This window comes from Anneissia japonica, unplaced genomic scaffold (genome assembly GCF_011630105.1).
Source record: "Anneissia japonica isolate Jap-2015-1 unplaced genomic scaffold, ASM1163010v1 scaffold439_len473750_cov173, whole genome shotgun sequence".
NCBI lineage: Eukaryota > Metazoa > Echinodermata > Crinoidea > Comatulida > Comatulidae > Anneissia > Anneissia japonica.
Genome location: NW_022691745.1, coordinates 95,568 through 108,820, shown reverse-complemented (window position 1 = coordinate 108,820; position 13,253 = coordinate 95,568). Strand labels below are relative to the sequence as shown.

The following is a 13,253-nucleotide window of genomic DNA, read 5'->3' as shown; positions in this document are numbered from 1 at the left end:
TATAACACCGTTAATAAGTACATTCACTCGTCTCACAGTAACTACAGCATACAAGTAAAGAAGACAAACTTAGGCCAATACTAAATATCAATTGAATCAAATTCCCACTCTCAAAAATGTATGTACGGCAATTACCCATGACAACCCAACACAAATCACACGAGGTGTGTCGCTTCTCAGTCACACGTGTGGACTCCAATCGAAGGACCATTTTTCTACTAAAATTATGTACAGTCCTGTCAAACATGAGTAGTTGATAGCTGCCAAATATTTTAAGTGACAGGCTCCAGTGTTACTGACTGCAGTGCTCAGCAGGGTTCAAGCGTCCCAGCGAGCTGTTTACCCAATTGGGGGCGGATTCTTGTCCACGCGTTAACGACAACAACCAATGTGATGGAGGTAGGCGGAGCTAACAGAGCTATCCAATCAACGCTCTGGCGAAGGCATAAATAGTGGCTACTCGCTAAACACGAACAGCTGATTGCTACTGGCTGCGAAGTGGTATACATGTACGACCAGCTACTATCTAGTCGCTAGACAGCACAGGGACTTAAACAATATTTTAATATTCTTTTGGACGTATAATATTTATCGGCATCAAAATGAAGACTGTTTCGGAGATGCTGATCCGAGCCGACTTTCAACGCAATAATACGCGTAACCCGAACGGAGGCCAGCTGATTCTGAACAGTTCGTTATTTCAGGCTTCTGCCCTGTCGGGTAACGCTATAAACCAGCATGGAGTTGTTGCATGGAATGACCAAAAAAATACAAACACAGAAGTATCGACGGGAGGAAGGGGAAAGAAAGAGCAGAGGATCCGACGACCCATGAATGCATTTATGGTCTGGGCTAAGGATGAACGAAAACGACTTGCCGATCAGAATCCGGACCTTCATAACGCGGATCTTAGCAAAATACTTGGTAAGTCAGTGTTTGTAGATTACTGTCTTAAAAATTCACGTGTTCACGTACATAACATCTAATTCCAATAATCAGGCTGGTAAAATTGTTTTTCCCTTAAATTTAATTATGTCGTAGACATCCATCCGTATTCTGTTAGGTTTAGGCTATCTGGATAAAGTTGTACACGTGCTAAAACCTCACTATAAAATCTAGCCGGAAAAAAATACAAAAATGTATTCATAAAACGTATGTTGAGAATCCATCTGTGTAAAATTTTAAATATTATGAAACACGTTCTGTCGTAAGTGGATACCCAGATTTTGATACGGTAGATTTTTTTAACTAATAATAAACCCGACTCCCGCAGCGTGCGTCGATCAGCTGGTAAACCCAAGTTCAATACTCAGTGCTGTGCAAAGATTAGTGAAGCGATCTGACATTTCCCAGTAACCGTATACCTGGCCGGCATCCAGGTCAACATTAGAACGCTTATCAAAAAAGCGCATCGCTTAATGAAATACACGTGAAGAATATAGCCAAAAAGTCAGAGATGAAATCTGACTTGTTTGTCTCATAATAATTGGAAACATGCGTATATACTTATTTTCAACTTATTATAATGTATTTTGATTATATTGATTATATTCTTTATGGTTAGATTGTTGTTATGGTGTATCGACTTGTTCAGAGTTTTAAAGTTCATCTTATATTTCATTTCAAATATAATTGAAATATTCATTATTTTAGGCCTATAGAATAATTATAATTGACTTTAATACAGTAATGTTTTACCTGGGAATTTGTATTATATCCAGATCATCAAAAAAGTAAGGCCTATTTGAAGTTTTAAAAAAATCACACACAGTAAGTAACAACAGAAATGTATTGTTGAATTAATTCCGTTTTTTTTGTTTATAGTGTTGCCATGCAATAATACATTTTTTTTGTTTCCATTGATTCGTGCACGTGACTTCAATCCAATTGAAGGTCTTTCCCCCTATAGATTAAAAGTGAAAGAAATTGGCAAGTCGGAAGTACTGAAAACGCACATGTTAGAAAACGAACGCGGCATATTTTTGTCTGCAGAAAAACGCTAATAAACCAGGCCCAACTCCACGGTTACGAGCGAAATGTTTTGTGAAGGTTCGCTAGGAAGTAATAGTACATAGGTATAATTTGAGCATGTCTTTTAGTCCCATTCTGTACAATCCAAGAAGAGTGGCATGCGTTCTTAAGGACTGTAGACCCTGTACTGTATAGTACCTGGATTGCTCTATGATGAGTGTTTTACCTGGATAATAATAAAAAAAAAAAAAGAATCTCGCAATAAAATGCCGTAAAACAAGGGCTACAATACTGTTTCAGGAGCCAATCGCAATGACCATACCTTCATTAATAATACTGTATCCGCTCATTTCACAGTATATTTTACATAGGCCTAGTTGCCAGTACTGGATAAATATATATTTTTTTTAAATCAGTAAATTTTTGCTTGTAAAATGTGAATTTCGAATTATCCGCGAATATTAGAAAAACATATTATCATCCTATGTTTTACCATCTATCAATCCATTATAAGATCGTACAAGCCAAGTTGTCTTATTAGCATTATTATGACTATCTGTACAATATTTATAAACCATTATTATTTTTGCTCACACTAAACACAAAGCAAGTATCTCTGCTTTTTTATCCTCCACGCATTAAAAACATGATGGTGTCATCACACACGACCTCACGCAATACCCTGTAAAGCCAGGGAGACCCATTTTCTAGTAATGCTGGCAACCGTTCTAATTGTCCGCTATTCAGTGCGTTACAGTTTTCTATTGTGCTTGTGTATTGATTCGTGTTTTTCATAATGTTATTACTGCTGTACCGAACCTTATTCGATAGAACAAGTAGGTTGCCTTGTAATTTAAAATATGTATGAATCTAAAATTATGAAGATTGATTTCATAATTCCCCAGTTTCTAGCGCTTCTTTGCGCAACACCATAATGGATCAGATGGAAATGTCCATAATATTCATAAGCTGTTTGGTTTTGCCCGCATCATGAAAGTCGGTGATATTAGTACCAGTCGTGAGTCATCACAAGTTGTTTGTGTCATAAAACGGGAAATCCAACAGAACGCATGCGCAGTGTCAAGTGCCTCGGGATCGAAATCTTGTTTTTAACAGACCCAGCTGAGCGGAGCCCTTGAAAACAAGGGTTTATTTATAATAGAATCTCAAATGACAAGTGACATCATTTTACCGGTTGATATTAAGTAGTTTCTCCGTAGCAACGCACATGCGCTATGCGGCTACGATGCTGACAGTCGCTAAATATAGCTTCAGGATATATTTGCTTATTTTTTATATCTTTTTTTATTAATTCGTAACTCAAGAGAATCACGAATTCCGATGAAATGATGAATGTTCATACGTACAAACCTATGTGTGCGGTCTACATTATTTTGTGAAATCCAACATGTTTCCCTCTTCCTAGTTACTGGGTTTTCTATTTAACTTCGGCGAGAATTTGGTTTGGTTTTGCCATCGGTAACTATCGATGATTGATAGGTCATTGGCTTACCTAGAGTAGGTTTATAATTTATTAGAGGCCTGCTAAGTTCATTTTGACGATCTGTGGCCCAGTCTGGTAATATTCAGTAAACTCAATACAAGCTGCACCGACATGAAACATTTCAGTTTGCCTTGCGAAGGAAGACTGCAAAGTTTTCAGATAGCCCTTTTGTTGCATTGTGATTTTATTGATTCACCCACGCATTTATCTACAAGTGGTTTTGTCGATCCTCGTGGGTCGAAATAATGTAGTTGAGCTTCGCCCAAATGTCAAAAAGTTAATGACGTTCGAAAAACATGCAAACTTATTGATTTTTTTTTTCCTTGCAGGAAAAACATGGAAGGGTCTTTCCCTTCCCGACAAACGCCCGTTCGTAGAAGAAGCAGAGCGGTTAAGAGTAAAACATATGTCTGATTATCCAGAATACAAGTACAGACCACGCAGACGCAAAGGGCCAAAAAGGAACAAACGCTCTATGTCGACATCATCAGCGTCTTCGGAGACTTCAGGTACAAACCCACAGTCGTCCTCGTCGTCACCATCACCAATCGAAAGTGATGCGAACAGCCCAGCGTCTACACATTTTAATAACCTGCAGACGCCTGATACTTCACCAAGAACATCACCCTCTCCACTGGACAACACTGATGGCAACTCTACCTCGGAGGAACTTTCACCAAGGTTTCCTCTTCCACCTTTAAGCTCTTTTGCAGGAACCAACGCATCTGGTAACCGGCAAACATCACTCCATAACAGAGGTTTTATAGCTGCAATGGGCTTGCCAACGCCAGAGATGTCTCCGATTGAGTCGGTAGCCGATGTGTTTACGTTCAGTAATGCACCGACGACAAGCAACGGCCAAACACGAATCTCAAACAAGTTTGAAAATTTAAACTTAAACTTTAGTATGAATAAACAGGAGACCACGGACAATAGTTTTGTTTCCCATGTGGCACCGACGTCCGCGTTCCCAGCTTGTGAAACGCTGACACATCTGCACGAACTGGTCAGTAACCAGTCCAGTCAGCACTGTCAGCCCGGTCTTAACACTATTTTGTCACCGAATATGAATGGCAACATACCTCAGCAGAATTTCAGTGGTCTTTCTCAATGTGACATGCAACATCAGATGTTTAATTTAAACTCGAACATTAACATGTTTTCATGTGAGGATGTTGCCACCATGTCATTAGAACAGTTCACAGCAACGGAGCAACTAAATGAATTGAACCGCGACGAATTTGACATGTACCTCAACGCACCTATGGTCTTGCCGGACACCACCACGAGCATGACGTCATCAGACGTAGCCCTCTTGTCTTCAGTTCTAGCAGATGCATCAGCATCTGTTTACGCATAAACAATTGCAGCAAGAAGACAGATTCCAAAGTCATTTTATGGGTAGTCGCAAAAGCGGATGTTTGTTCGTCTTTTCGAGCTTAAAAAAACATATCTTCCATATCTTACGACACTTGAAATACCTCTTCCCGACGGTGAATGGATTGTTAATATTTTTTTCTACTAATCAATTTTTGTAATGATAAAGATTTTTTGGACCAGATATATTTAAATTTACGCATTTGAAGACGTTCCTTTAAAGGTGTTCGCACTATGCAAGCCCATGATATCTCAGTCAGTGATGACTTAATATATGGGATTTTATTAGATGTACATACTGTATACATATTGCCGATGGGCAATCTCAGATATTTGATGTAAATGCAGATATTTGATTTTAACTGTAAAGCATCGAGCAATTTAATGTTGTTTAATCAAGAAATACTGTAATTATTACCGTAAATTACAAAATATAGAAACACCAACCTCGATTTCATTGTTCACATTATGAGTCAATTTTCCCATGATTGTTCTACAAGACCATTCCGTTTGGCTACCACTCCATTGCCCATTGCAGAGTGACTCAAAATTACCAAGTGCAATACTTGCTGGAATTGTGGAAAAATTTTCCCAGAATTCTAGCACATTTAAATTGAAAAAGAAAAATAAAATCTTACAGTTCGAAGTTTCGCTAGTTAAAGGGTTTAATGATCCCTTCTCATTAAAAAAAATGCTTAACACACTGAAGGTAATTGTTTTACAGTTTCATCATGAAATCGGGGTTAGGTCTGTATTAAAAATACGATTCGGGTCCGAGATACGGTACCGAAACTAGAATTGGGAAAGGGGACGCTAGTAAATCTGTATAAGGTACGGTATGGGTGAAGGTATCACTTGTTATTGTTGTAGTTACATAGTACTTGACACTGTAGTATATGCTGCAATCTGAAACAGTTGTTTAATTCATTTGAATTAGGTTCGTATCCAGATCCTAGCTGCACATTATAAGAGTGGAGATAGGAAAATGCTGAACGAGTACTAAGGACGATATAGGGCGGTGGCTGAGTATGTTCCGACTAGGCCTATATGAATTGTGCAATTTGTGAGTTTAAAAGGGAAAAGCCTGTATACGACGTTCACGTCTACAGATATTTGATCTTGTAGACCGAAGTGGTCCTAACATGCAATGTGTGTTGATGCACAAAGGTTTAGATTTATTAGGGCGTGTGTGCTTTTATCGTTCTGTTAATTTGCGAGCAATGTAGGCATTTTGTTTTTGGGCATTCATTTCTATATATTTCTTCTTTTTTAAAATAACAATAAACACAGAAGAAGAAGTATATGGTGCTGCATTTTATAATATTTGGGATTTTGAAACATTTGGGTTGCATTTATGTATATACGCTTCTAGATTCAGACGATCCGTTTAATATAGTACACATAACCGAGGTTTCATTAATTTAACTTTTAAGAACAGGATGCATCATCAACATATATACAGTAGGCGTACTTTTACTAATCAAGCTACTGTACATTTCTGGTCATTTTACTGAAGAACAGTACGGTATATAGTCATAAGCGATATTATTTTCCTAGGACCGCATCAATATCTTTTATTCAATTTTTCATTCCACATGAAGGGATAGGACACTTAGTCAATTGTTATTTTGAGAACATTCCGATATTAAAGCGGTCGGAATCAAAGGCACTCTAAATTGGAAGCAGATCATAGAACAACATTCTACCGACGCTCAGAAGGTTTTTTTATATATATTTTTCGTTATCAACCGAGTTTTAAACATAAATTTTGTAATCATATCTTTATCTCAATTGGTAAAATATAATGGAAATCGATTTGTAATTTAAGTCTTTTTTTTAACTGCTGACTAAGGTATGTGCTGGCATAACCCTTAAGCAGTTTTGTGTTTTTTAAAATACGTTTGCTAAGAAATTAATAAATATGATTTGATTAGCATCATTTAAATGATTGTTTTCGTGATTATTTCTCTCCAACTTTTAAAACGTAACGTATAACATCATTCAATCACTTTTATAATAAGAAACCTTAACAAAAACATCCGGGCATATACATTTTGTGAGGCTTACCGCCATGGGCTTACTAAGGTGTTCTAGTCTTCAAGAAGCAGGGCCGTATCCAGGATCTCGCTTGGGTTAAGATAGCGGGGGTGTGAAAAATGGACACAACTACGGTATAACAGTACTACTAGAGTCTTTGGCTGGTTCAAATGCAAAGATATACTGTAAGATTTCCCTTTGAATCTATATTACAGAAAATAAAATGTGTATACATTCCGGTTCTTGGGAGTGCGTACGCACCCGTCTCACCCCACCATAAATGATACATACCTAGGCCTATATATTTAAATATGTTTGTATAATTTTTTCGATCTACCTTCTACTTGGAATAGGCCTACTATTTGCAGAAACGCTATGATGTTAAGGCGAAATATATAATATATATAGGCCTATATATAAATATGTGGTATTCTTATAATTATCATATAGGTCGGTATATATTAAGTATACGCCTATATATTTTCATTTACTTTTTCTTTACGCCTTTTTACTTAATTATAATATTATAATAGCATTCAGATTCTGATTCAGATTCATGAGATTTGTTTTCCTTGTTACATATGAGTAAAAAATTAAAAATAATCAAGATACAGAACAAGTTAGTGAAATATATATCAAACACATAGGCCTACTTAATGTATAAAAACAAGGCTTTACGAATTATTTTATTTTCCGCAAATATGTAGGCCTACGATAGTAGAAGGTGTTCCGTACAATGGGAGCAGCCCCAAACATTAAACCATAAGTGATTTCATAGACGCTTGGCGGTAATGAATCTTAAGGAGTTTCGTTAGTAGTGTCTATAGTATTTTAACACAAAAAATCAACATGTTTTTCATGTGAATCAAAGAGGAGTTTTTTTTTTTTTTTAAGGGAGGGAATAATTTTGTGTACTAAGAATAAATGTACGGTAGCATTTTAAATTAGTCTTACCAAGGTCTAACAGACATGTCGGTGATGAAATCTAATACGAAATAGGTCTAACACTCTTTTTTAAACAACCATCATATTTGCTACATTTCTTACGCCATACTCTCCAACTCGTGCACTTCGTTCTTCCGATAAATTTCTTCTTCAAGCCCCTTCAAAAAGGAGAAAGCTAAAAACATATGGACAACGCTCTTTTTCTGTTCAGGCACCTTATCTTTGGAAACTATTACCTCTTTCTGTTCGACAATCTTCAAATTTAAACTCATTTAAAACTAATTTGAAAACTTTTTTGTTTACAAAATCGATTTAATTGGGTTAATTGTTCACTGCGCCTTTGATAATGTTTTTTGAATTGGCGCGTTATAAATTTCTGCATATTACAGTATTATTATTATTATTATTATTATTATTATTATTATTATTATTATTATTATTATTATTGTTATTATTATTAACAAAAGTAGCAAGTTGGAATACAATAATAAGGTCTAGGCCTACCTATACATGCTTACAATAGGCTAAACTGTAATTTAAAGGTGACGTTAAAGAAGTGATGGCTAATTAGAATTACCGTAGTTTGTGTGTGTGCGTGTGTGTTTGTGTTTACACTGTTTACACAGGCATGCATGAATCAAGTTGATTAGTAGGCCTATATACATCGCAATACCTATATTTCTAATGAATTCTAGTTTACAGTATTTTGCCTGCTTTTCAAAGTATTTACTTAAGCCTATAATTAGTATACAGTATTATAATTATCGTGATAGTCTAGGCTTGTGATGAGCCGTAACCAGTCTATTTTAATACACAGAAGAAATTAAAGTGTAGCACGATTAAGACTTCAGATATTTTCAATTGATTATCAACAAATAAGGTACATGCACAGCAGTCTGTCCATGTGAATGAAACATATTGGAGCAAATATGTAGGCCTATTCCTGTACGTATTTAAGGACCACTTTGATAGTAGTATATGTTGTAAAAGTGAATAACTTCACTATTCTAATGACGTTCTCAAAGTCAATACTCGTGAAAGTCAAAGAGCTGAGAAATTATATAACGTTAAGGCCTACATGAGGTATATAGATTTTAGTCCTAAGTTGTCCAGGAGGCCTTTCTGTTCATAGTGATATTATTAGCCTGGATGATATTAGTAACGTCCCGGAAGTGTAACAGACCGTGATAGGATATAATATTGCCAACTAAAACACAGGTAAAGAAACTACACAGAGACGCGTGTTTGCATATTGTTTACATACGTTCCATAATTGCTGAAGCAAAATTAAGCAAACAATATTGAAAGGCAGTGGATCTGTAGCCGGTAACTTATGCTAGTTATAATCGACGTCGGAAAGACCAGACGGATGTTGTTGCACGTGGGGGGACTAAAATACCGTAAAATAATGCTAAATCAGAACTCATCAGCCGCATGTAGAATCACTGGAACGTGATACTGATCAGGGTTTTAGCACTCTTCGCCAAGGTTGTTGCAATGTAGGGCCCATCCATACTAGCCTAGACTCGCCTAATTATTTATTTCAAGTACAGCGGTTTCGAACCGTTTTGCGGTACACGGAGAACTACTGGCAACTTCATCTCCAGTCATTCGCAAACGCATAACCCTTCACTGGTGAAACACAATGCGTTTTGTTTACAAGACGTATCATATAACATGGGTTATGATCTCTGTAACGGCAATCAGAATAGAAAATAACAACAAATAAACAAATAACGTAGACACGAAGATAAGCCGATTGCTTAACAACTGATTTCGCTATAGAGTACGACTGAAGATATTTATACAGAGGGCAAGATTAGCTGCTTTGTTGTGACTGAATTAACTGTCAATCAATTAAATGCGATTCGTTTAACTACTGTCTGTTAATCTACTTATTTGAATGACAACTCAAAACCATAGTGCCCTAATCAACTTGCCTTTCCTAGCGTGTAAATGAACTACAAATTTATCGCCCTCAAATACTCCGATTACTATTAGGCCTACCATTCTGTTGCTCTCACATACCAGCTGAGTTAACGACCAGAGACCAGAGACCAAACTTAATTGTAATTAGGCCTACGCCTAGAAATCTCAGTGCGCTTTGAAGCCAGGCTCGGGGGAAAAACATGTTTTGATATGTTGTACAACTGATTTTTCTAAGACACAAAAAATGTGTTTTTAACAAAAAACTTGGGAACGATTGATGAGATACAGATTTTTGGATACTGTATTTAAAACTGGGAGGGAAAACTTGAAAAAAAGAGAGTGGTTACGCCCCCTTTTCCCCCAGTATTTTTAAATATTCAAAAATCGGTATCACATTAACCGTTACCAAAAATCAGTTGTACATGAAATGAAAAAATAAATCCTCTGGGTTGGCGGAGAACGGAATTATAAATATACCTATACAATCTTCTATTCTGAACGTTGAATGTTCTCTTAGATCACTTTTTAGGCCAAGACTGCCACAGAGGCTGTGATAAACAAAGGAGTATTTTTTTTTTTAAATTAGCCTAATGCATGCTTGTGGTAACTGTAATAGTCCTGTATCATTAAGACCCTACAGAGGCGTATTACCCCCATACCAATCAAGTCCAATACCTAATTACTTTTAGAAGGCCTATCTGTGTCGTCGAAATGGTACACAAAACAATTAAAAGTATACTGTACTGCGCATAAAATACAGATAAGATTTGTTGATTTTTTTTTCTAATATGCCTAATTATTTAAAAAAAATCTCATTTCACATTTTACGTTATATTTTTGTTCATATTTTTCAAGCAATTTCAGCCTCGGTTTTCTTAAAAAATATTTTCTTAGGCCTATACAAAAATGTGGAAGTCAAGATGAAATTTTTTCTGAATTCGCTTAGCTAACTAGCTATCACCATGGTTAAACTGTCATAATAAAGTGTTTTTTTTATTATTAAACTCTGATTGTTGATCTAATCATGGGGACATAAATGCTTCACCATCAGTGTATTCGCGCTAATGTAATCGAATGTAACATTTCGATGAGCTTAAGGGAGATATTTTTTTTTCGAGAAATAGGGTCTATAGGCTTATTTAACAGTGAGATTTAGGCAACAAAAAAAATCTCTGGGTTGTGGATAGGAGAAACAAATTATTATAATAATGTAGGTATTTAAAATAACAGAATAGAGACATTGCATAATATGGAATTTAGTTTTCGTTTTATATATCATGAGGTGTCGGTGCATGGTAGGTATCAAACTGTCGATTAGAGGCCAGTCTCTGGGAGATGTCCAACTCACCCTAGCTGGCTTAAATTCCTTCTTGATTAGAGCCTATGATGGTTCATTGTTGCAAAAAGTACGTTCACACGCGACAAGGTCGAGCGAATGCTCCGTTTTCCCTTTTCCAAGGTACGATGCAACAGAGCGTATTAATAGCGGCCAGTCTCTTACGCTTCTCCGTTGTGGAGACACTGCGCGCCGTTCATCCCAAGTTCGCGTCGAGAAATTAATTAAGTAAACATAATATCTCTAAATTAATATATTAAAAAAACTTTCAAGGTCGGTGCGCATAACCAATCGAGAAAAGATTGCGCCATATAGTTTTCCCCGAACATCGAGCACTGGATTTCAAAAAAATAATTTCTTGTAAAACAGACAACGAAAGTCGTAATGCTTTAGCCAGCGTATCCTAAACGAAAAGTACATTGACGTTGTCACGTGGTATGTCAGTGTCTTGGCATGTCATCATCTGTTGACTAATATTACCCAGGTACCCCATGGTCATTGATATTACGATTCATATAAATATAACATGTGCACGGTACCGATAGTATCAGTGGATACTCCTAATTGGCGTAATTATCGATGCAAATTAGATACATTTAAAAACTACCGGCAATAGCTTATATAATGGATACAGATACAGCTTGCAATGACATGCCGTACCTGTAATTATTACATTCATTTTAAATTGCTAATTTTCATGTTGTGTGTTATTTTGTTGCATGTTATGTTGTAATTATTGTGTTGTGTTGTGTTATGTAATATCAGACCTGTCATACCATTTACTTGTACCTTATGTTGAATCATATCATTATCATAATACCATCCATACATATATGCCTAACATTCATGTAATAAGCCTATCGTCACATTATGGTATGTAGCGCGTGACACAAGATCATAATACTGTAAATATAAATCACCATTACGTGCTACAGTAGGCCTACTTACCAGAGGAGGCTTCAGAAATTTGCCTGACAGGGAGTGCGAACCAAGGGGTTCGCCTAGAGCCTCGGTCGGGGTACCGAAATAAAATCCCTGGTGGGCTTCACGGTGAAAAGTTTTAGTACGGGTATCCAATCAGAGGGTAATTTATATTGGATATTAAATAGGTTAAATTTCAGAAAGAGGGACGTACCGGTACTGAGATTCATTTTGTCAGCATCATATTAATGTGGTGTTTATCATAATGTCACTTAAAATAATATATTAAGCCTATATCGGGGACAGCTTCCTTCATTTTGTGCGACCATGGTCTGACCGCTAATGGCATGGACCTTAAGAATCTACGGTACCCGCAGATTTTCCTCTGATGGTGTGTTGTCGCGCCAGTGATGATGTCAGATGTCATTGAATGTCGGATCATGGCACGTGACTCGAATCTACGAATCGGTCAGACTGATCGAATCGTGATGCATGGCACGTTCCGATTTAGGTAGCGGGTACCATCTAAGGTTGCGAACCTTAGATACCTACTACTTAAGCTCAGTCTCTACCATCATAGCATTTTAATAATAATAATAATAATAATAATAATAATGGCGACAATGATGATGATGATGATGATGATGATGATGATGATGATGATGATGATGATGATGATGATGATAACCTACAACATAATAAGGAGAAATGCAAACGTCGAACACAATAAACATAAACATCAAAAGCTACGTAATGAAGATAAAATTATTGAGAGTAGAAAATCACTAATTGTTGTTAATAAATTACCAGTATGATAATGAATATATAGTAACATTAACCTTAATGTTACACAAATTTGCTGTAAAATTATACTCTTTGTTTACATTGTCCTACAACTAACACTCTAAAATGCCTAAACTGGTTGATTTTGGCAGCTCGTTATGCTAATCCCTGGTTAAATTGGATCACAAAAAAATCAAATCGGGTGAAAGGCCACTTTATTGATTCAATCCGGTACATAACGCCAAATATATCACGCTTCATTGAAACAAAGTCAGAAAAACGAAAAATTAACTATTGCTTAACACCCCATTAGTTGCTCAAAAATGGAAGTTACTTTTTTGTCGTTACTAATTGGAAATCCTGCTGTGATTTATTGTCTGCTCTCCTCGACTTTTCTGTTCTGTTTTTATCGTCTTTGTTATTTGTTTATCTATTGAGTGACCTGTGATA

General features: G+C 36.4%; 1 protein-coding gene across 1 annotated transcript; it reads left to right on the top strand.

Moving 5' to 3' along the window:
* The first annotated feature begins 468 nt into the window (after positions 1–468).
* LOC117100082 (transcription factor Sox-7-like) lies at positions 469–6,797 on the top strand. The gene is made up of 2 exons (XM_033239629.1): positions 469–924; positions 3,805–6,797. The coding sequence occupies exons 1-2, from the start codon at positions 603–605 to the stop codon at positions 4,833–4,835; spliced, it is 1,353 nt and encodes a 450-aa protein (XP_033095520.1). The 5' UTR covers positions 469–602; the 3' UTR covers positions 4,836–6,797.
* The last annotated feature ends 6,456 nt before the right edge of the window (positions 6,798–13,253 follow it).